The 21,034-nt window shown below is 45.2% G+C and overlaps 1 protein-coding gene across 1 annotated transcript; it reads left to right on the top strand.

The window, feature by feature from the left end:
• The first annotated feature begins 2,156 nt into the window (after positions 1 to 2,156).
• LOC147020722 (protein S100-A1-like) lies at positions 2,157 to 8,742 on the top strand. The gene is made up of 3 exons (XM_085896296.1): positions 2,157 to 2,313; positions 2,655 to 2,811; positions 8,277 to 8,742. The coding sequence occupies exons 2-3, from the start codon at positions 2,671 to 2,673 to the stop codon at positions 8,454 to 8,456; spliced, it is 321 nt and encodes a 106-aa protein (XP_085752422.1). The 5' UTR covers positions 2,157 to 2,313; positions 2,655 to 2,670; the 3' UTR covers positions 8,457 to 8,742.
• The last annotated feature ends 12,292 nt before the right edge of the window (positions 8,743 to 21,034 follow it).

The following is a 21,034-nucleotide window of genomic DNA, read 5'->3' as shown; positions in this document are numbered from 1 at the left end:
TGTCCGTGTGATTTATTCCCCCCAACCCCATGAACCTGGCTTTAAACCAACACACACAGTGGGATTATGGCATCTCAAAATACACACCTGCAATCTGACGACAACCATTCTGTCCAATGGGTGAATAATCTGTTCAAAGGTAAATGTAAACACTGACATTCTCATGACTTCTATATCATGTCTTCTCTCTGTTGCTGTAATTCTTTATCAACATTAAGTCAACTCTAGCCTTTCCATTTACCTTCCCCTTCTGTGCGGAACTCAAAGGGACATCGCCCTTATTGTGGAATGCTGTAAGATGAGCCAAGCCACATAATCTCTTTGGAATTAAGAGAAAATGGAGAAACCAATAACTAAGGTGCAGATTAGGGTGTTCCACTTTTGCAAAAGTAGTTGCTGGAATGAAGCACTATGTGCCTAGCGATTCCACTCGTGAAGTTAGGTGATCGAACAGAGTTTGAAAATTTTCCCGCCTTTTGGCCGGCATTTTGAAATTTCAGGAAAAATCCATATTTTTGGAAATAATATTGATTTTTGAATATTTTTAAAATATATATTTCTCTGTGTTTAGATGGCCGAATGCACTTCAGGAGGCACCATTATGATAGTAAATACCCGTAAATATTATTCACAAACTTGTCCCGACATTTTGAGAAGGGGTTGCCATTTTGGAAATTCAGTGAAAATCGTGTATTTTGTGTATATCTAATGAAATATATATTTTTATTATTGTGTAATTGCAGATAAACCTTGACTGACCAATGGTCAGGGCTCCTGTGGCTATGTGGGACAAGTTCGCTAGTTACAGGAAATTTTGCGAAAGTGCTAATTCTTTGCGTGTCATAAATGATCTCGCTGAAAGAGGAATTAAGCTCGTGTCTGACTTTATTCATATGTGCAATGATGAGAAACAACGTCAAGCATTGCTACAGTGCGTGGAAGAGCACAGGAAGCTTTACCCAGACTATACAAAACAAACGCTATGTTCTCTATAAGATATCTGTGTGGTTGCTTGTTTGCTAGATTGTTATGTTGTCATATATGAAAACCATGTCGCTTAAAACATATTTGGTTGTTCTCATAATTAATTGATCATGCTCTCATTTGTCATTAATAATGTCTTTATGAAAACGCTATGACTGATATTCTGCAAATGCCTAACAATGTGCCGTGCAATAATTGTCAAAATATGGGATTTTCAGTGAAATTCCCAAATGGCAACCCCTTCTCAAAATGTCGGGACAAGTTTGTGGATAATATTTACGGGTATTTACTATCATAATGGTGCCTGCTGAAGTGCATTCGGCCATCTAAACACAGAGAAATATATATTTTTAAATATTCAAAAATAAATATTATTTCCAAAAATATGGATTTTTCCTGAAATTTCAAAATGCCTGCCAAAAGGCGGGAAAATTTTCAAACTTTGTTCGATTACCTAACTTCACTAGTAGAATCGATAGGCACATAGTGCTTCATTCCAGCAACTACTTTTGCAAAAGTGGAACACCCTAGTGCAGATCATATGAAGAGTACTTTTCAATTGAATAAAAGCATGAAAGTACAAGACAAATGCAGAAATAAATGATGTAGATGTCACAGACAGACAACTTAACAACTTACGAGGTACAGAAGGCGTTACGTTGAAACTATTAAGAGAAAAGTGCCAGAAACTAATCTGAGACAGTTAAGGAAGAATGACAAAGAGGAATCGTGTACCTGATCCATCCTGTCCATAGACTTCGGTTCCTGATCCAATCAGGTTCTTCACAGGAAAGAAACCTTTAATTTTTTTGCAGAAGTGGAAGGAATATCATGAACAAAATGAACGCAATAACATGTGTTCATCAATGTGTCATGTGATGACATATCAAGTTCCCTGTTGTAGTTACTGTAAATGTGAGTTTATTGATTAAGTTCATTTCAGATCGATTGCTTTACAGTCATATTAAATAATTATTGATCATTCACCGTGCTCTATACAGTGGGTAGGGTCTACCGAAGTGGTTTCTTGGCTCGGGGTTACAACCCTGGCCACTCCGACGCAGGAAATTAAATAAGTGACATCAAAAGGAATGAAAGTTTAAAAATCTTCGAGAAGTGGAAATTGCAAAACAGCTTTGCGACACAAAATTTTTTTTTTTTGCTTTTTCAGGGACACACCCAAAGCTTAGAGGGCGGGTTATCGCACCTGTCGACTCAACCTGCTCAGTGCATACATTATACAGATACCTATATAACATGGATCACATACATGTCAGAGTGGAATCCATCCAAGTCTTGTCACAACCTTTGTGTCTCCACTGTCTGCTGGTAAGTTGTGCTTTCTCATAACATCTCCCTTGTCCCTTTTTCATGTAATTTTGGGTACGATGTTAACTTGGATGAAGAATCACTCTGGTGGACATGTTTCGTGTCATGTTAGGCAATTATAAATGGTTGAAGAGATCATGTAGGTGAACAATTCTTCACTGTATATTCCTTCAAAGGCAGAATGTTGATGAGCAACGGTGCTGGGTGAGAGAAATCAAACAAACTTACAATACCTAGCTAAACTCGTTCAAAGCAAGACTCATAAGCGACAGTGATTCTACCAAAACGAATGAGTGCGAATGTAGAGAAGGGAATGACATATGCAATTCTTTTCTGCTCAGATAATCAAGCTACAAAATGGCCACCCGCCTCGAGACGGCAATGGACACACTGATCAGTGTGTTTCACTCGTACGCAGGACAGCAAGGGGATAAGTATAAGGTCAACATCGTAGAGCTCAATAAAATGGTTGACGCTGAACTCCCTGGCCTCCGGAAGGTGAGTCGTTTTTGATGAAAACCTAAAGGAAACTTGTCCATTTCCTAAAGGAGACTTTCCAGTCAATTTCAGTCCATTTTACACCTTTGTCTGAAACTGGTATTCAATGGTAAAAGATATTCAATTCTTCTACACGTACTATCATTTACAAACAGGTAAATCATCTGATACAGTTGTAAATTAATAATTACATGCTGTTCTTCCCCCTCCCCAATCACTATCATTGTCAACATAGACAAAGGTAAACTTTTTAAGAAGTCCAGGTGCACCTGCTTTCAGGATGCAACACCATGATGATTGCTTTTCAGTTTACATCGTAAATTATCGAGGGATTGATGAAACATCTGGACAGCATTAATATGATCGTTCTTGTATGCAGTACTTCAAGGAATGTATAAAGTTTTGAAGCTTTGATGTCCAAATGAGAGCAATCAGGAATGTCTTTTTGGAATCAGTTTCAAAAGTTATTTTACTTCATTGTGAGTCCACTTTGAAAACTTTATATCAAAATAAAACTTTAAATCGAATGAACTGTTAGTAATAAGCTCATTATTTACATTTCGAAATGTCAGATAAATCATCATAATAATAATACTAATAATATAGCACATAATTCAAGGCGAGATCAACCCTTACTCAGATGTCTAATCTTATAATATGCGACAATTCTGAGCTGAGACTTCTGTTAAAATACAATAGTCTTGTTCGTGCAGACAGGTCGATCCTGTGCTGTCTGCCGTCCATTCTGGGCGTGGTACAGGGAACATGAAGAATGTAATCTGTTCTCTCCCCACACCACTTTACACTGACTTGGCATGCCTCGTCTTGTTTTTATTCCACTCCTCATTCCAACTCAAATCCTGTTCTTACATGAACCTATGAAATACTTTCTGAAACAAAGACATTGATGGACTTGCATTCAACACTGTTATCAAGAATGATGCATCTATTTCTTGTCTTCTTGTCAAAATATTCCTCTAACTTTTAATGGCTATACTGTACTCCATCAATATTTAAATTGTTACCCTCGCCAGAGGAGAAGGAATCACAATTGGGTCCGTTTACCTGTTTGTTTGTTTGTTTGTTTGTTACGTGCGAAAATCGAAGATTCGCTAGTTCTGTATATTGGTTCATTTGGTCTGTGATTCTGTCTGTTTGTCTGATCTATCTGTACGTCAATCACATACAGGTCAATTTTAAACCGATCTTTACAAAGCTTCACGAAACGGTGGAGTTGGTCAAAATCAAGAAGCCTTTTAATTTTGAGGTCAAAAGGTCAACATTGGCCAAAGATGAACAACTTTGTCAAATTTCTAAAATCATCAATTTTCATCCAATTGACTTGAAATTTGAAGAGGATTTGCACATCACGTCAGTGAATTCAACCAAATATTTTTGAGGTCAACATCGGCCAAAAGGTCGACAGCATCGGTGATATCCCAAAAATACGCAATTTTCATCCGATTGTCTTGAAATTGGAAGAGGATTTGCATATCAGGTCACTGAATTCAACCACCAATTATTTTTAAAGTCTACCTTGTTTTCTGGATTTCGCACGGGTCGTGCTCTGCAAGACATCTTTCTTGTTACTTGCGAAAATCGAAGATTTTTCAAGTACTGGTACAATGGTCGGTCGACTTTGTTATTCTAGCTCTTTGTTTGTCTGTTTGTCAATTGCCTACAGGTAAAAATTCCAAACTAATCATCATGAAACTTCACATATAATAGAGGTAGTCACAACTGATGTCTTTTGATTTTGAGGTCAAAGGTAAAATTTCGAAAATCGTCATTTTTCATCCGATTGACTTGAAAGTTGAACATAATTTGTATATTTGGTCACTGAATTGGGAAAGCAATTATTTTTGAGGTCAAAGGTCGAAGGTCAACTCAAGGTAAAACTTCTTAAATCATTAATTTTTGTCTGAAAAATTGTCATATTTTCATCTGATTGGCCTGAGCTCTGATTAAGATCATCAATTTTAATTTTTTTTTTCCCCACAAAATTCCACGGCCCACACATTTTCTCTCGTGCTCTTGCACAATTTCGTGGCTGGGCAGTGTGGCTCCATTGGCAGGGATACCCATCTGCCAAACTCGAACTTCAGCACCCCCGTGTCGCTGAGGCTGTCTCCGAGCCTACCTACTCCTTATGAATGTGGGGAATGCCCTTGGCAGTGTCCCCTTCAATGCCCACGTGGCATTTTGGTGCTCCAGGTCCAGTTTCTGTGGGCTGCCTGTGCCCATTACACTAACTCGGTCCCTTGGACCTATGGCCTACTCTGGCCGACTACTTCGGTGCCCAGGGGGCCCTCCACTCAGTGCGCACATTTCAACAGCCACGCTCCAGCCGGTGAATAGACTCCTGCACCCTACAAAAAGGTTTCGTGCCTTCGTTCGACGCCAACAACAAACCGACATCCGTTTTGGTTAATTTAACGAACCCACTAACTAACATTACACTAACCCTGGGTTCCCTTGGGTGGGATTCACTCCTCCCCCGAATCATTCGTTCGCACCATGCATTCAACATTCACTCCACTTACACTTGGGCTCGCTGACCCACGTTCACTCATTGTAAATTTTTCTCTCTCTCTTTCTTTTTTCTTCACATCAATTCTGACACTCTACTCGCTACGTCCCCCGAACTAAGCTCGTGCTCCCTGTCATCCCTTATTCTAATGCACGTTCCATTTAATTCTACCACTAAGCTACGTCCCCACTACACATACCATGTCTTCAATCCATTTCTAAATTCTAATCTAAATTCCCACTAACTGATTTTACCAGGCCCCGTAGAGGACTGCTCAAACCCCATGAGGCCGGTCTCTCTAACGCTAAACCCTCCCCTAACTAGTGCTCCTTTGCCCACGACGAGGATGTTCGCTACATCCTGGCCGGGGATCGGGTACTCATGCAAAGGCTCAGTAGGCCTTGCATCGCCAGGGCGGCGGTTTGCAACTTGCTCGTCCCCTTCATTCGGGCGATAATTGGAAGCGTAACGTCGATCGCATTACACGTCCGTTTCCGAGCCATCCACCATGTGAGCCGGGCTTTTCTCACCTGGCCTTCATGCTGCACGATCCCTGCCGACGTCACTCGCATACTGGCCCGGCGGCGTCATCGGGCCACGTTCCGCGCGTCCCGCGAATTCCACTCGCTGCGCGCAGCATGCGGAGCTTCGCACACGTGCTCACATGGGGACACGTGCTTTCCAAATTCAAACCACGCCGCCATTTTCCGGTCCATGGTCTGCATTTCACCCTTCACCTTTGCCAGCTCTGCCTTCATTTCTTCCTGGTCTGCCTTCATTTGTGTTTGCAAGTGTATTCCCATACTCTGCATATCACCTCTCAGTGTTCGCATATTTTCATTCAATTCGTTTTTCATGTTTTGCATGTTTTCATTCATTTATTGCGCATTCGCGTCCATTCGACTTTGAAAATCCCCTTTCAGTTGGTTTTGCATGTTTGCCAGTATCTCCACCAACTGGCTCATGTCAAGTGGCCTTGGCGGAGCCTCATGCATCGCCGCTGACGCCCCCAATGTTACCTCTGGGTTTAATTGCAGGGGAGGGTCTTCCTGCAAGGTGTCATCCTGAGCCATGGGTTCTTCTCACGTTAATGCCGAACCCACCTGTACCAGTCCGTCTTGGTCCGCCTTCGTGCTTGTAAGCAAATGTAAGAGTTAAAACCGACTACGCGCACACACGGCAACACTTATACAGTTTTACTTCACAGATGGCGCCAACACACATTTACACAAAAGCAAAGGAAAGAAGCCACCCTCACAGACAAGGAGGCAGACAGGCCCGTAGGCCAAATGTGCGCGTGACCTGGAGGAGCGGCCAGGTCCGCGAGACCGGGGAGGTCTTACCCGCATCCTCGTGACGTGTTGACGGGCAAGCCGCAAATGTGGCCGCGCCGCTGTGCCCCGACTCCATGCCCCTTGGCAGGTTTCGTTGGCACCACGTTTGGGGTGGGGTGGGAACGGGGCCCCCTTTTGCACTATCTCAGCGCGGGGGAAAGGGGGAATTGTTGATGCCCTGGGGGAGGGGAGTGGCTGGCTGGCTTGGGTCCCGCGACGAGCCGAGCGATCCCCTACACCGCAACCTCATCGCCGACCGCCATCCTTCTTGCCTCGGACCTGAGTTCCCTTGCTTGCAGTTCCACCGCGCGCACTCAACTCCGCCAACGCAACGCTCCTTGTTCCCAAGAGCAACCTCTCGACGACACTCTCCAAGAAACTCCAAAACCCAACTCGCTCGATTCGCCTTTTTATAGGCGGCAGGAGCAGCCAATATGCAAATTTTAGGATCAGAACGCGATTGGAGGTGGGCCATGCCGCCCCCCCCCCCGGTCAGCCATTGGTCGGGCAAAAATGGGCGTGAACCTCTCCTGATCCTAAAATTTGCAAATACAGACTTCACATACACACGCTTGGAGGCGGGGCCAAGCCGCCCTGTGCTCACCAATTGGACGGAGGAGAAGTGGGCGTGAAGCGTTTCTGATCTGAATTTTCCCCTCGGAAAGGCCTCCATTCGCGCTCGCGGTTCGGAGCGTTTGGCACCAATCGCCGAACGGGCCCGAGACAGCCCGACATTCAGTGTTCACAGGTGGTGTGGGAATGGCCGTAGAAGCGATGATGTGGGATAAATTCGTGAAGGTAAAGGCGAAGGTGGTGGAGGGTCTTCTGTGGTGAGGGTTGGCGTTGTGGTTGTTGTCTGCGGGTTGGAGCGTGGTTGTAGTTGGTGATGATGGCTGGCATGGTGGTTAAGGTGGTTGTTGTGCGATGGCGGTTGAGACGTGGTTGGTTCAAAATAACGACAGAAAAGAAAAAACAGCTATCTCAAAGCGTCGCAGCCCGGATGAATCACATAAATTTCCCTCGATACAACGGGTTTGGGCTAACTACACATGTACCTATGAAGATATCTCACCTGAGGGCCCTTTATGGTGTAATGCGAATTTCCACAGCCATAACAATATATTGAATATGTGCGTGTATATATACACACACACACACACACACACACACACACACACACACACACACACACACACACACACACACACACACACACACACACACACACACACACACACACACACACACACACACACACACACACACACACACACACACACACACACACACACACACACACACACACACACACACACACGATATCTCACTTGCTAACCTGAATGCGGAAAACTTGGTGAGTATGCAAAAAAAGCCCAGTAACATCAGCTGAGGGAGGTCATCATGTAGTAGACATAATCATCATGTGGTGGACATATCAGTGGGATACCAAGGTTTGATAATTTTCATTGTTGTTTGATAATTTTCATTGTTGAACAAATGCTTGTTGTGCACACTTCTTTATATAATTATGAGATCCTAAAAATTCAGAAAAATAATTGACCACTGTATGATGCCCTAACATGCCTTTTCATTTACTGCAGAAAAATAAAGACCCAAAGTTTGTCAAATCAATGCTGGACAAAATTGACATCGACAAGAACGGAGAAGTGGATTTTAAAGAATTCATGTCTCTAATTGCAGCGATCACCCTCGCCTGCGACCGATACTTCGAGGATTATCTAAAACAAAGTGAATGCACAAAAAGTCAGACTAAAAGGTAAAACAGTCAGATTTTACAGCAACCCTTGTCAGTGGCTCTGGTGATGAAATTGTGAAACGTAAGAAGAGCAGTTCAGCATTTCGTTAGTTGATCGAATTTTCAGTACATCCCTTTTTAAACTCATGGATGTATATATCGAAATCTTTACATCAAATATTTGTCTGTGCCACAACGTAGCATGATATTAAAACTTCTTGATCTGTAATTACCACACTTGTATCTGCAGTTATATTTTGACAATTAGGTTCACATGTTTTATTATAATCAATAAAAAGCTTTCTCAATCACTGCCTGCTCAATGGCACATTTGTATTCCTTCCATTCATTTCTTAAATAAAGAATAGCTCTCTTCTGTTTTGCAATATGTTTAATGTGTGATGGAGGAGTTCAAACGTTTTAGGATTACTCCGATTTGAAGGAGGCGTTTGAGACACACTAATGTTTTCATCTTGCTGGGTTGAGCTTGGATACGTTTTTGCGAAGTTGCAGAATCTAACAGGTTAGCATTGCTTGACAAATTATTGTGCAATAAACAATAACTCTTAACCAGGTCATGTGCAGCAAATATTGGATTTGTCCGCCACAGCTTAACTCACTTCACTCCTTTGATGCAATCTTATCGAGGCCGTTCATAGTACAATTGGTCTATTGTCTGAGTTGCTCTTAACGCAAGATAAACATGGAGCCCTAATTATTAGCTCAGGTTTGCAAACGAAGTCTCTCAGACTCCAGCTTCTCCCACTGCGAACAATTCCTGACAGTCAGATATGTGTTAAGAGTTTGACCTGATAAATGTTGCAATGACTAACATCACAGGGCCAAGCAAGATGAATGAAACCCACAGGTAGGTTTCACATAGCATCTACAGCAAAAATAGGACCGCACGTCCTGAAGCTCACCTAGATCAGGAGCGACAGTCACCAAAACCCCCACAGACCCCTTAGACCCTGATTGTTTTTTTGTTTAACGCCATGAACAAACTTTGGAACATCACGGGTGATGAAGGTTGTGGTGAAGTTTCATTGAAATTGTGTGTAGTTTTGGAGAAAAATGCAAATATGTATTTTTGGGGGTTGGAGGGGTGCGATTTTGATGTGTTTAATACACTTTGGTGCATCACGGGTGATTAAAATGAAGGTCAAGGTCAAGTTTCATCGAAATTGTGCGTGTAGTTTTGGAGAAGAGAGAAAATACATATTTTGGGGCGTCAACCCACCCCCGTAGACCCCCTAAATGAGTGCAGATGTTGATGCGATCAATAAACCTTCGTTAAGCATCCAATATCAAACTTGTGGCCAAGTTTCATCAAAATTGTTTATTTGGTTCAAGCGATAATGACTGAAGTGTTTACAGACTGACTAATGGACTGACTGACTGACTCACCTATGGACACTGCTCGATTGCAATAACCTCACCGGACTAAAGTCCAGGTGAGCGAATGAAGGAAAGCTGGATTTTATACAGCAGTAGTTGCATTTAATTGGAACACTGGGAGTCCAACTGATCGGACATTGAGGATTCCATGTTGTCCGTCAACAAAGTAGGCGAGTTATCGTTGAACCTGGCCAATTCCGGAATTTCCTGTTCCAATCTACAGGGGACTCTGCATCAGCTGCATTCCAAGCAATAATACAAACCAGCAGCCAAATGTATGTGAACTTGCCTCTGAGCCGTCTAGCCTGGGTTTGAACCTTGATCCTGGTATAAATTTACACCCTGGTGTTTCACAAGCAAAATGAGGCTTCAATGCATGGTGCCATCCTTCAAATGGATGTTAAACTGAATGTCCCGTCTGCCAACATTAGTTACTGGACATTAAAAATCTCATGGTGTCCTTCATGAAGAGTTGGCAAATTATCACCAGAACCCTCCCTAAATCCAAGATTCCCACCTGGATCGCAGGTGGTAAGTGTTCTGATCTTCTTCGAGGTTGCTTGGCACCAGGTTACCCCAGAGTTGTGTCTGGGCAACACATTCTGCACTATAAACAAACTAGAGTTCATTGAACCACAGTCTTGAGATAAATATCACAATGATAATATAGCGAAAGGAAAAAATGTAATGCAAGAACATGGGTGAGGTCTACAAGCGGAAAATTTGATTGGACAAAATATACGGCATTTTACGTCATCTCGAGCAAATACTGGTTTTGAAAGTGGCAAGAAGGCAATTTGTGTTCTCTTGTGTTCAAGTATATAAATCAATTGAAATAAAATAAAGATTTTATCCCTCATCATCACCAAAGGGAAAATAAACCATTTAAGACCTTCAGGGTGCGTTCACACCCCAAGGATTTAAAGCAGTAATAAAAGACAATGGGTGGATTATTTCAAAACCTAATTGAGATATTATTCCTGATGGCTTTCTGAGTAAATCATACACTTTCTGTGCTAATATATCATTTTTATGGTTACCATGGATACCAAATTCAAAAAAATTAAAATGATGAAAAAAAAAAAAACTTTTCAAAATCAATCTTGCATCTCTGTCTTGAAGAAGTGGGTGTAAAATTAGTTGTGAAAAGTCAGTCAAGATATTCACAACTTGACTGACTTTTCACAACAGCCTGGAATTAAATTGTATTAAATCAGACTTTTCCCACCTTTATTTACTTATCATAACCCACAACTTCCAAGTGAAAAACAAATTCTACAAATTTCAGAAAATTCATTAAAAATACAAAACCAGAATATCTTGGATATATATATATATATATATATATATATATATATATATATATATATATATATATATATATATATATATATATATATATATATATATATTTGCGGGCCGAGTGTCGGGTGAGAAGACCATTGAGGGGGGGGGGGAAGCTAACTCGGGCTCCCACCAGACTCCCCGGAATCGCAGACCTTCGCACACTGATAACTCTGACGCGGCGGGTTGCTAACTGACCGTGAACGCCAATAACTCAACCACGTGACCTCGGGTCCTCCGCCTATGGGTTAACTGGGTTACCCAATTAATCACGTGACCTAATTTCCAGGGAACACACCTTCGGTACGCCTTGTCGAAACCAGATCACCTTCCCGGATTAGATCCAGCCGAGAGACACTGCCAAGGACGTACTGGCTAAAAGGAACGGATCGTAGGGAAGAAAGTCCCAGCTAGGCTAGGATACGGACCATGATGGATCAATGAAAGAAAAGACAAAAACGAGCTGGGAACATTTCTACACAAGCATTTATTTACACTCTAGTGAGCAAAGGAGCCAGCAGGCGAATGAGTGGGTTGTCAATCCCAGGCCAGGACGAGCAGGACGAGCTGACAGGAATGAGCAGACAGGAGCGGTGTGCAGGAACAACACTCTACTACCCTGCGACTCGTCCTTTTATAGATCCTGTGGCACGGGCGGGGGTGACGACCCAAAGCAATATGCCGTCATCCGAATTGGGCGCTCTGATTGGGCTTCGGCCAGCACACGGGCCGGCCGCCATAACCGGAAGCGGTTCCACTTTACTTCCAGCCAGATGGTTCCAAGCTGCAGAATCGTCTCACTCCGAGCACCGTGACACAAATCGCCCTGCACTGAACTCCCGGGCCGCCCACAGTAACCGGTGGTCAGCGCCGGTCAATGCGCTGCCTGTCTGTAAGCAATGCGGCCCGAGCCGTACAGCGTGCCTCTGCCTGGCTGCAGCCTCACTGGGCGGAGAGGCGAGAGGACGTTCGCCGTCCACGGGAGACACCCGTGGCCGCGGTGGTCAGCGAAGACCGACGGTAAGATGCTATGGTAACACATGCGCAGACTCGAACACGATGTGTGTCATTCGTGCCCTGCTCCATGTGCGATAATAAATTATCCCGGGAGTGCAAGTGGGTCTGTCGCCATTAAGCACATGGCCACTTATCAAAGGCGATGTCATGTGCACGGTGCCAGCCCTGATCTGTCAGGGAATTGAGGGAAAGGATTGGATGTGATTATTAAAGGGAGATTTGGATTGAAAAGAGGACAGATATAATTATTAGATGGAGATTTGGATTGAAGAAGAGTGCACCGCATGCATACTGTAATTTGTGAGCACTTGGTGTGCCGCTTTGTCCGCTTCCTTGACGCGGCATTCCTGCAGTGGGCTATTGGGTTGGTCATCCTTCCTATCGCCTGAACAGAGGGCGGGGGCCGTCGCTGTGGGGCACGCGCTCCGTGCAGCGTGAGCGGTTGGTGTTTTATTCCTATTTCTTCTGCGAGGAGGCATTCTTATGGGAAGGGTGCGGCCGAGGTTTTTACAAATGGGTGTCCGAGCGTAATGTCTGCTGGCTTTTGCGAGGACCCATGTTCCACAGTACAGGTGCGAGGCTGCGTTTTCTTACATATGGGTGTCTGAGCGTGGTGCCTGCTGGCTCATGTGAGGACCCCTTGCTTAGATTTACCTCAGGAACAGAGAAAAAAAAGAATAGGAATGAGTTCAGAGATTTAATCATCTGGACCTAACTATGAGATTCACACAATGCACCTGTCCCTTTTGTCCCATTAGACAAGAAGGAAGGGACTATCTGAACGTACATTAATGAAATAACTGTCTGGTGACCACTGCATGTTGGCTGCTATTGGTGCTGGAGGGATGCAGTTTCCAGAACCGCAACAATATATTAGATACTAGCAAATACAACTCGTCGCTTCGCTGACAGGGGTATTAAGGGTGTTTGGGGGGGGGAGAGGAAGAGGAAGGAGGGAGGGAGGAGAGAGAGAGGGGAGAAAAAGCAAAGAGGATGGAGGGAAGGGAAGGGGAGAGAGAGAGGGAGAGAGAGAGCGAGAGAGAGCGAGAGAGAGCGAGAGAGAGAGCGAGAGAGAGAGCGAGAGAGAGAGCGAGAGAGAGCGAGAGAGAGAGAGCGAGAGAGAGAGAGCGAGAGAGAGAGAGCGAGAGAGGGAGAGAGAGCGAGAGGGAGAGAGAGCGAGAGGGAGAGAGAGCGAGAGCGAGAGAGACAGAGAGAGCGACAGAGAGAGCGAGAGCGAGAGAGAGAGCGAGAGAGAGCGAGAGAGAGCGAGAGCGAGAGAGAGCGAGAGCGAGAGAGAGCGAGAGAGAGCGAGAGAGAGCGAGAGTGAGAGCGAGAGCGCGAGAGAGCGAGAGAGAGAGAGCGAGAGAGAGCGAGAGCGAGAGAGAGCGAGAGAGAGAGCGAGAGAGAGCGAGAGAGAGAGAGAGAGGTGGAGGTGGGGTTGGCAATGAGAATGAATGGCCGAACACACACACACACACACACACACACACACACACACACACACACACACACACACACACACACACCTCATGTCAGAACAGCTGTACACAACAACACAGCAGAGTTGGTAAAGTAATCTGCTGGCACATCTGCATAAAAAACAACTTTGATATCCCAATTCCAGAAAATTTGTGGGACCATTAACCAAATGCAATCACTGAAAACATGGAAGTATCGACCGCTCATGTTCAACCTAATGATCGCATCGAGCATGAACATGGAAAACAAAGCATTACAACCAGATATCATACTTGGGTCCAAAAAAAAGGAGAAGGCATTGCCAATTGAAGTGTTAATACCAGTACAGTGATTTTGGACTAAACGATGCAGAAATCAAGAAAATGACCAAATACGAAGACCTCAAGAATTAAGTGAAAAGATCCTCGAAGCTGAAGAATGCCAAAGTTGTACAAGTAATAGCTGAAGAATGACGACGAAGAACCTTAGAGATATTAAAAACAATCCCTGGAAATATTACCACAAACGAACTTCAGTTAGAAGCTGTTCAGGGCTCAATGACGATCCTGAAGAGAGCCCTCGGCACAAAACTTAGAGAACAGAAAACTTCACAGATGGTCCATGAATCGTGACCCCTTACCGAAATGAAGATGGATACTTTGAGCCTGCCCTGGGAGGAGTCCATTCCACATTCTGAAACCCGCATATTTAGATAACAACGAATAACACACACTGGGTCAGGATTCAAAATTCAGGCAACACAGAGCGAGCATGTGTACCTCTCGGCTTTCCTGCCATGATGTGGTGATTCATTATTTCAAAACTGAAAATATGTTTTTTTACTGATTGTGATGAAATAATTTATTTTGCCTTCCTACCTCCGGTATAGAACTGTGGTATCACCATTAAAGCTTGAAGAACACATGCCAAGAGGCTTCACCAAGCAATCCACGAAACGGTTGAAGAAACTTTTTAAAATGAAACATTTAATTTTCGTTCATATTTATCTGTACCGAAGTGACAGGTCGTAAAATTGATGAACTTGCAAAAAGGGGAAATGTCATGGAAAATAAAATTTCACATTTTCAGTGAGCCAACCACCGCCTGTTGCACCGCAGAACAACACGTGACAAACAACGCATGTGAGTGACCCCTGAACTTTGTTCAAGTCCATCGACATATAGTATTCAGTGATGGTGTGGATTTTGAAGAGTGCTCGCCAAGTGGCTTTAGCACTCCAAAGAAACAGTTGATGAGAAACGGCTCGCTTCACACACGATGGGCAATCACTGAACCGTCATATTAAACATACACCTCCCGGAGACACCCAAAATGTAATTTATGTCCGAATTGGGCAAATGAACAATGAACAATGAGTATTGCTTCTAAGTTTGATTCTGGAGCTTAAATTTTGTAATTCTGCTGAATTTAAGAGATTCTTGGGGTTATCTCATCTGCGGAAATGAAATAAAGTGACGAACGCTGGTGTCTCTGGGTGTTTATAAGCATTACAATGTACCCAGCGATTCATAGCTATGATGAACATGCATTCGATAATATGAGTGAGGAAAGTGAAAAAAAAAAAAAAAACGATCGTTAAGAAATCGTTGCAGCCTATTCCAAGTCAAGGCATAGTTGAGCACGCCCAAAAACACGGTGGCATCAGACCCCAGCGAGGTTGCCCAGGATATGCCTCAAGACTCCATAAAGAGCGGTGGCAGAGGATGGCACTTGATAAAGGATATAATTAAATAAGGCCATTAATTATCTTCAAAAGGGGTGTTTTAATTAATCCAAACACACAATTTTCAGTCCTGCACTTCCTTGGAGTTCCGTTAGTGTGCATGCAAAGTTTCAGGCTGCTAGGTTTCATGGTTTTGGAGTTATGGAGGAGACACACACATATATTACTATATGTATGTGTGTGTGTGTGTGTGTGTGTGTGTGTGTGTGTGTGTGTGTGTGTGTGTGTGTGTGTGTGTGTGTGTGTGTGTGTGTGTGTGTGTGTGTGTGTGTGTGTGTGTGTGTGTGTGTGTGTGTGTGTGTGTGTGTGTGTGTATTTATGTATGCGCATTTCAATAAAATAGATATTATGAAAGCTTTTCGACTTGCAATTTTCAGGATAAAACCGCAAGCAGATGAAGAAGCACCAAATTCTCGTTCCTAAAGTTAAAATGTGATGTCCTCAACGTTGATTGGTTGAGAGAAAGAAAGGACGGGATAACCTAATTGGTGGAACCATGGAGCATCATGAATAATGAGTAGGTGGAAATGAACCATCATGAATCATGTGAGGAAAGTGAGGAAAGATACTGACCTTCTGTCAGGTCAGGTTCGATCTGTGACCTGCTACAGGTACCATGTAAACCTGTACTAACCTGTTCCATGATCAGGTTGTCGGCGACTAAACCGTCTCCCCCACCAGGTTTTCTGGTGAGGAGGGTGTTTGGATATGGACACCCAGCAGGATTAAAAACAAAACCTGTCAAAGGGCGGAGGAGCTCCTTGTGAGCCAACGGCCATCCATATCTAGTGCCCAACTGTGTCTGTGGACGTCCTCCTGCAGTTGGGTCACTTCTTATTAGGAGGTTGGTGGCAGGATTTGCACTCCGGCCACCGTAAAACCCTTCATTCCGCAAAACGCAAAAACGCAAAAAAATCTGAAAACCCACTCCGTGGGAGTACCTCCTGTGCAGCTTCCCTTCGCAGGGCAGCTCACCGGATGACGGGATTGGGGCAAAGCCTTCGGGACCCCCAATCTTTGATAGGAGGGAAACCACGGGGTAACATCCCTGGGTCAGATTGCGGGAGAGTGTGTCGGAGTGGTGCTGAGGTATCGTCCACCAGACGGCGGTCTCCTTGGGTTAACCTGAGGCGGTCCCTTCGGGTGGGTGCCTGGAATGTCCTATCCCTAAGAGAGGATGATCACCTGTCTCTGTTATCATCTGAGCTCAAGCGTTTGGACATCGGGATTGCAGCTCTCTCTGACGTTCGGAGACCGGATTGCGGCGAGATAATGGTGGGTGGTTACACCTACTATTGGTCTGGTCACTCTGATGGTTACCATACCCAAGGAGTTGCTGTAGCTGTGTCCAATAAGCTGACCCCAATGATAATTGAGGTAACACCGGTCAACGAGCGTATTATGAGATTAAGGATTCGTCACTCCTTAGGTGTCATTTCCCTGGTCTCTGTTTATGCTCCGACTGAGGCGAGTGATCTCACCGTGAAGGATGCATTCTACGCCACACTCGAGTCTGTGGTTGATCAGTGCCCCAGACGAGATACACTTCTCGTCTTGGGGGATTTCAATGCATCGACTGGAACTGATAGGGATGGTTATGAGGTGTGTGTTGGTCCCCATGGGTCAGGAACTATGAACCAGAATGGCACTAAGTTCCTTGACTTTGCAAGAAGTCATGGACTTAGGGTGGCTGGTTCATGGTTTCAGCGCCCACAAGCTCATCGCTGGACTTGGTATTCCAACGCTGGCGGTGTGGCAAAGGAGATTGACCATGTCCTCATTGACGGTCGTTGGAGGATGATCCAGAACTGCAGGGTCTACCGGAGTGCTCAGTTCCTCAATACTGACCACAGGCTTGTTGTAGCAACTCTAAAGCTGCACCTTAAATCCTGGAGAATGGTACCATCCCAGCCGAGGCTGGATGTTGCCAAGCTCAGGGATGAGAGAGTAGCTGAGGAGTTTGCGAACAGGCTGAGTGGACACTTGGGGGGTCTGGGTGCTTTGGGGGGTCCTGAAGAGTTGTGGAGCGCCTTCAAGACCACCGTCCTTGATGTTGCCGGTGGATGCCTTGGAGCTCACGCAGGGCAAAGAAGAATTTTGTCTCTCAAGGGACACTGGATACCATTGACCAGAGTCGCAGGGCCAGGCTGAATGGCAGAGCTGAGCTGTTCAGGGAGCTGAGGTGTAAAACTGTACGTGCACTGAGGGTGGACAAGGAGGCCTATGTGCGAGGAATCTGTGAGGGGGTAGAGCATAACCTGTGGACAGGTGATTCTCGTCCCGCTTACAGGGGAATTCGCGCATTACGTTCATCCAAGCCCATCCCTCGGAGCACTACAGTTCGAGCAGAGAGTGGTTGGCTCTTGACAGAGGAGTCTGAAGTGAAGGCCCGCTGGGCCGGTTACTTTGAGCGGTTGTACCAGGCTGATCCCCCAACTGTCGAGTTGGACGTCAAGGGTGTTACAATCCCTGTTGCTGACCCTCGAATCAACTGTGGTCCACCTACGCTTGTGGAAACACGGGCTGCGGTGAACCAGTTGAAACGGGGCAAAGTTCCAGGGATCTGTGGCATCCATGCCGAACTTCTGAAGGCTGGTGGAAATGCTGCACTCGTGTCGTTGCATGCAGTTTTGTGCTCTGCCTGGAACACAGGCATCATCCCAACTGACTGGAAGAGGGGCCTTGTTGTCCCTCTCTGGAAAGGGAAGGGTGATCGCCAAGACTGCAACAACTACCGAGGGGTGACGCTGCTCTCAGTGCCGGGCAAGGTCTTTGCTCGGATAATTCTTGATAGGGTTCGCCACCATCTGCTTGAGCACCAGCGTCCAGAGCAGTCAGGCTTTACACCAAAGAGGTCAACGATTGACCGTATCCTTGCACTTCGTGTCCTCACCGAACGCAGACGAGAGTTTCGGCAGGGGCTGCTTGCAGCCTATGTTGATCTCTGTAAAGCGTTCGATTCAGTGAATCGGGATGTCCTCTGGAGGATTCTTGGTCTTCGTGGGGTGCCACCAAAACTGATCGATCTGATGTCTGAACTCTACTCTGGTACTGAGAGTGCTGTGAAGTGTGGTGGTACCACCTCTGACTTATTTCCAGTTGTTACTGGAGTTCGTCAGGGATGTGTACTTGCCCCCACACTTTTCAGCACTTGTATGGACTGGATTTTAGGGAGGATGTCGGAGAGATCAAGTTGCGGTGCGTCATTTGGGAATGTCAAGATCTCGGGCCTTGACTTTGCAGATGATGCAGTCATCCATGCGGAGACTTTAGACATCCTCTTGGGGGCCCTTGAGGTGCTGAATGAGGAGTCGGAGCCGTTGGGATTACGGGTTTCTTGGGTCAAAACTAAGATCCAGGCTTTCGGTGACATCTTGGATGCTGCTGTCCTGTCTGTGTCTGTTTGTGGTGAGGATGTTGAGGTCGTGGAGAGATTCACTTACCTTGGCAGTGATATTCATGTCTCTGCTGGCTGCGAGTCAGAGGTCAATAGACGTCTGGGTCGGGCCTGGGGAGTCATGGATTCACTGGATCATGGGGTGTGGCGCTGCCGGTACCTGTGCGGGAGGACGAAAGTCCGAGTCTTCAGGTCCTTGGTACTTCCAGTCTTGCTCTATGGGTGCGAGACTTGGACTCTGACCAAGGATCTGAGACGGAGACTTAACTCCTTTGGTACCATGTCTCTTCGGAGAATCCTTGGCTATCGCTGGTCGGATTTTGTGTCCAACGAGCGGTTGCTGAGAGAGACTCGGATGAGATTTGTTACCTGCATAGTCCGTGAGCGTCAGTTGCGGCTGTATGGACATGTGGCTCGTTTTCCTGACTCTGATCCTGCTCACCAGATTCTCTCAGCGAGGGAGTCTCATGAGTGGAGGAGGCCAGTGGGTCGACAACGTGCCTCATGGTTGCAACAGGTTGACCATCATCTCAAGGAGATGGGGATGGGCCTGGCATCTGCCTGGGGGATGGCCAGACGGAGGCCCCTGGAGTACCGGCGGAAAGTGGATGCAGCGACGTGCTGTTCTGGCACATGCTCCCATACCTGACCTGACCTGATTTCATGATTAGGCGGAGATGAATCACCAAAGTACCGGCGGAAACATCATGCTAATTAGCTGAGGGCGAGTTGGGGGGGGTGGTTTTCAAGACGACTTAATTGACTGTGGTGGAGTTGTCACACAGTCAAGCCATCATATTCAAAATAGATATAAAATTCAGACAAAATATTTCTGTCCACAAAGAATGGGGATTGGTTGACCTGATGAATGTGGCCTCCATTGCACGAAGGTGAGCTAAACGGTATCCTCAACTCGGGATTTTAAACCAGCCAATATGATATTGCTCTGCACACTGAGGATTACTCGATAAATGGAAACCAATTGCAGAGGCACAGGGAATAGTTGTCGTACTATGTACATTCTTACAAGCCCAAGTTGGTTGTCTGACTTGTCTCCATTTGGTTGACTGACCCCGTCTGATCCCCAAAGGGACGTGTTGTTCAATGCGATTCTTCAATCTCAAAGATGTGCGGCCCACGTACCTAGCATCACACTGGCGCTGAAATTCGTAAATAATCTTACTCATATGAGAGGCGGGCAGAACATCTTTTTGGATGAACGGAAGCAACCGGCGGGTGGTGAAAATCACTCGTGGTTGAACAGCATCGTAAGAATGGAACACTGTCTGTTTGATCTATTTTCAAACGGTTGAGAAACTTTGCTTTTCCAAGGTAAACGTAGGTTACAGGACATTTACCAGGTCCGATTATAGGATTTTTTTGGTGGGTTCAGGAATTTGTGTATATCTATTGATGATCTGTTCAGGATACCCATTATCAAGAAGAATAGTCTTGATGGTCTCAATTTCAGCATGGAGTTTATCTGTGGATCAGATCTTTCTTGCTCTATTGACCAATACACCAATAAATCCAATCTTGTATCTGTAAGAGTCCCAGCTAGTATACTGTCCGGTAAAAGTAGACTTACAGTAGACTGTGGCTATATAAGCGTCAGCTGATTTCTCAACTAAGACGTCCAAGAAGGGAAGTACGCCGAAGTGTTCCATCTCGAAGGTGAACTCTAGGGATGGATGGAGAGAGTTCAAGTTTTCCAAGAAGACTTTACATGCTGAGGTTGACTGAAAATGACTCAAAAACATTTTCGTTTGAAACATACCACCAAGACCCTGCAGAGATCAGGCCGTCCCTCCAAAATGGATGACCAAGCAAGGAGGACACTGATCAGAAAGGCCACCAAGAGGCCAATGGCAACTTTGAAAGAGCTACAGGCCTTTATGGCTAAGACTGGTCACTGTGTGTATGTGACAACAATATCCCAAGCACTCCACAAGTCTGGCCTGTACCGTAGGGTGGCAAGAAAGAAGCCATGACTCAAAAAAGCCCACCTTGAGTCCCATTTGAGAGATGTAACAAACCACTCTGGAGATTCTGAAGTCGTGTGGCAAAAAGTTTTGTGGTCCGACGAAACCAAGATGGAACTTTTTGGCGTTAATGCAAAATGTTACGTTTGGTACAAACCCAACACAGCACATCACCCAAAGAATACCATCCCTACTGTGAAACACAGTGGTGGCAGCATCACGTTATGGGGATATTTCTCATCAGCCAGGAGTGAGTGGGGCAG

This window comes from Eptatretus burgeri, chromosome 9 (assembly GCF_056783735.1).
Source record: "Eptatretus burgeri isolate ZD-2024b chromosome 9, Ebu_testis_v1, whole genome shotgun sequence".
Classification (NCBI taxonomy): domain Eukaryota; kingdom Metazoa; phylum Chordata; class Myxini; order Myxiniformes; family Myxinidae; genus Eptatretus; species Eptatretus burgeri.
Note: the sequence above shows the minus strand (reverse complement) of the source record. Positions and strands in the feature narration are given on the sequence as shown.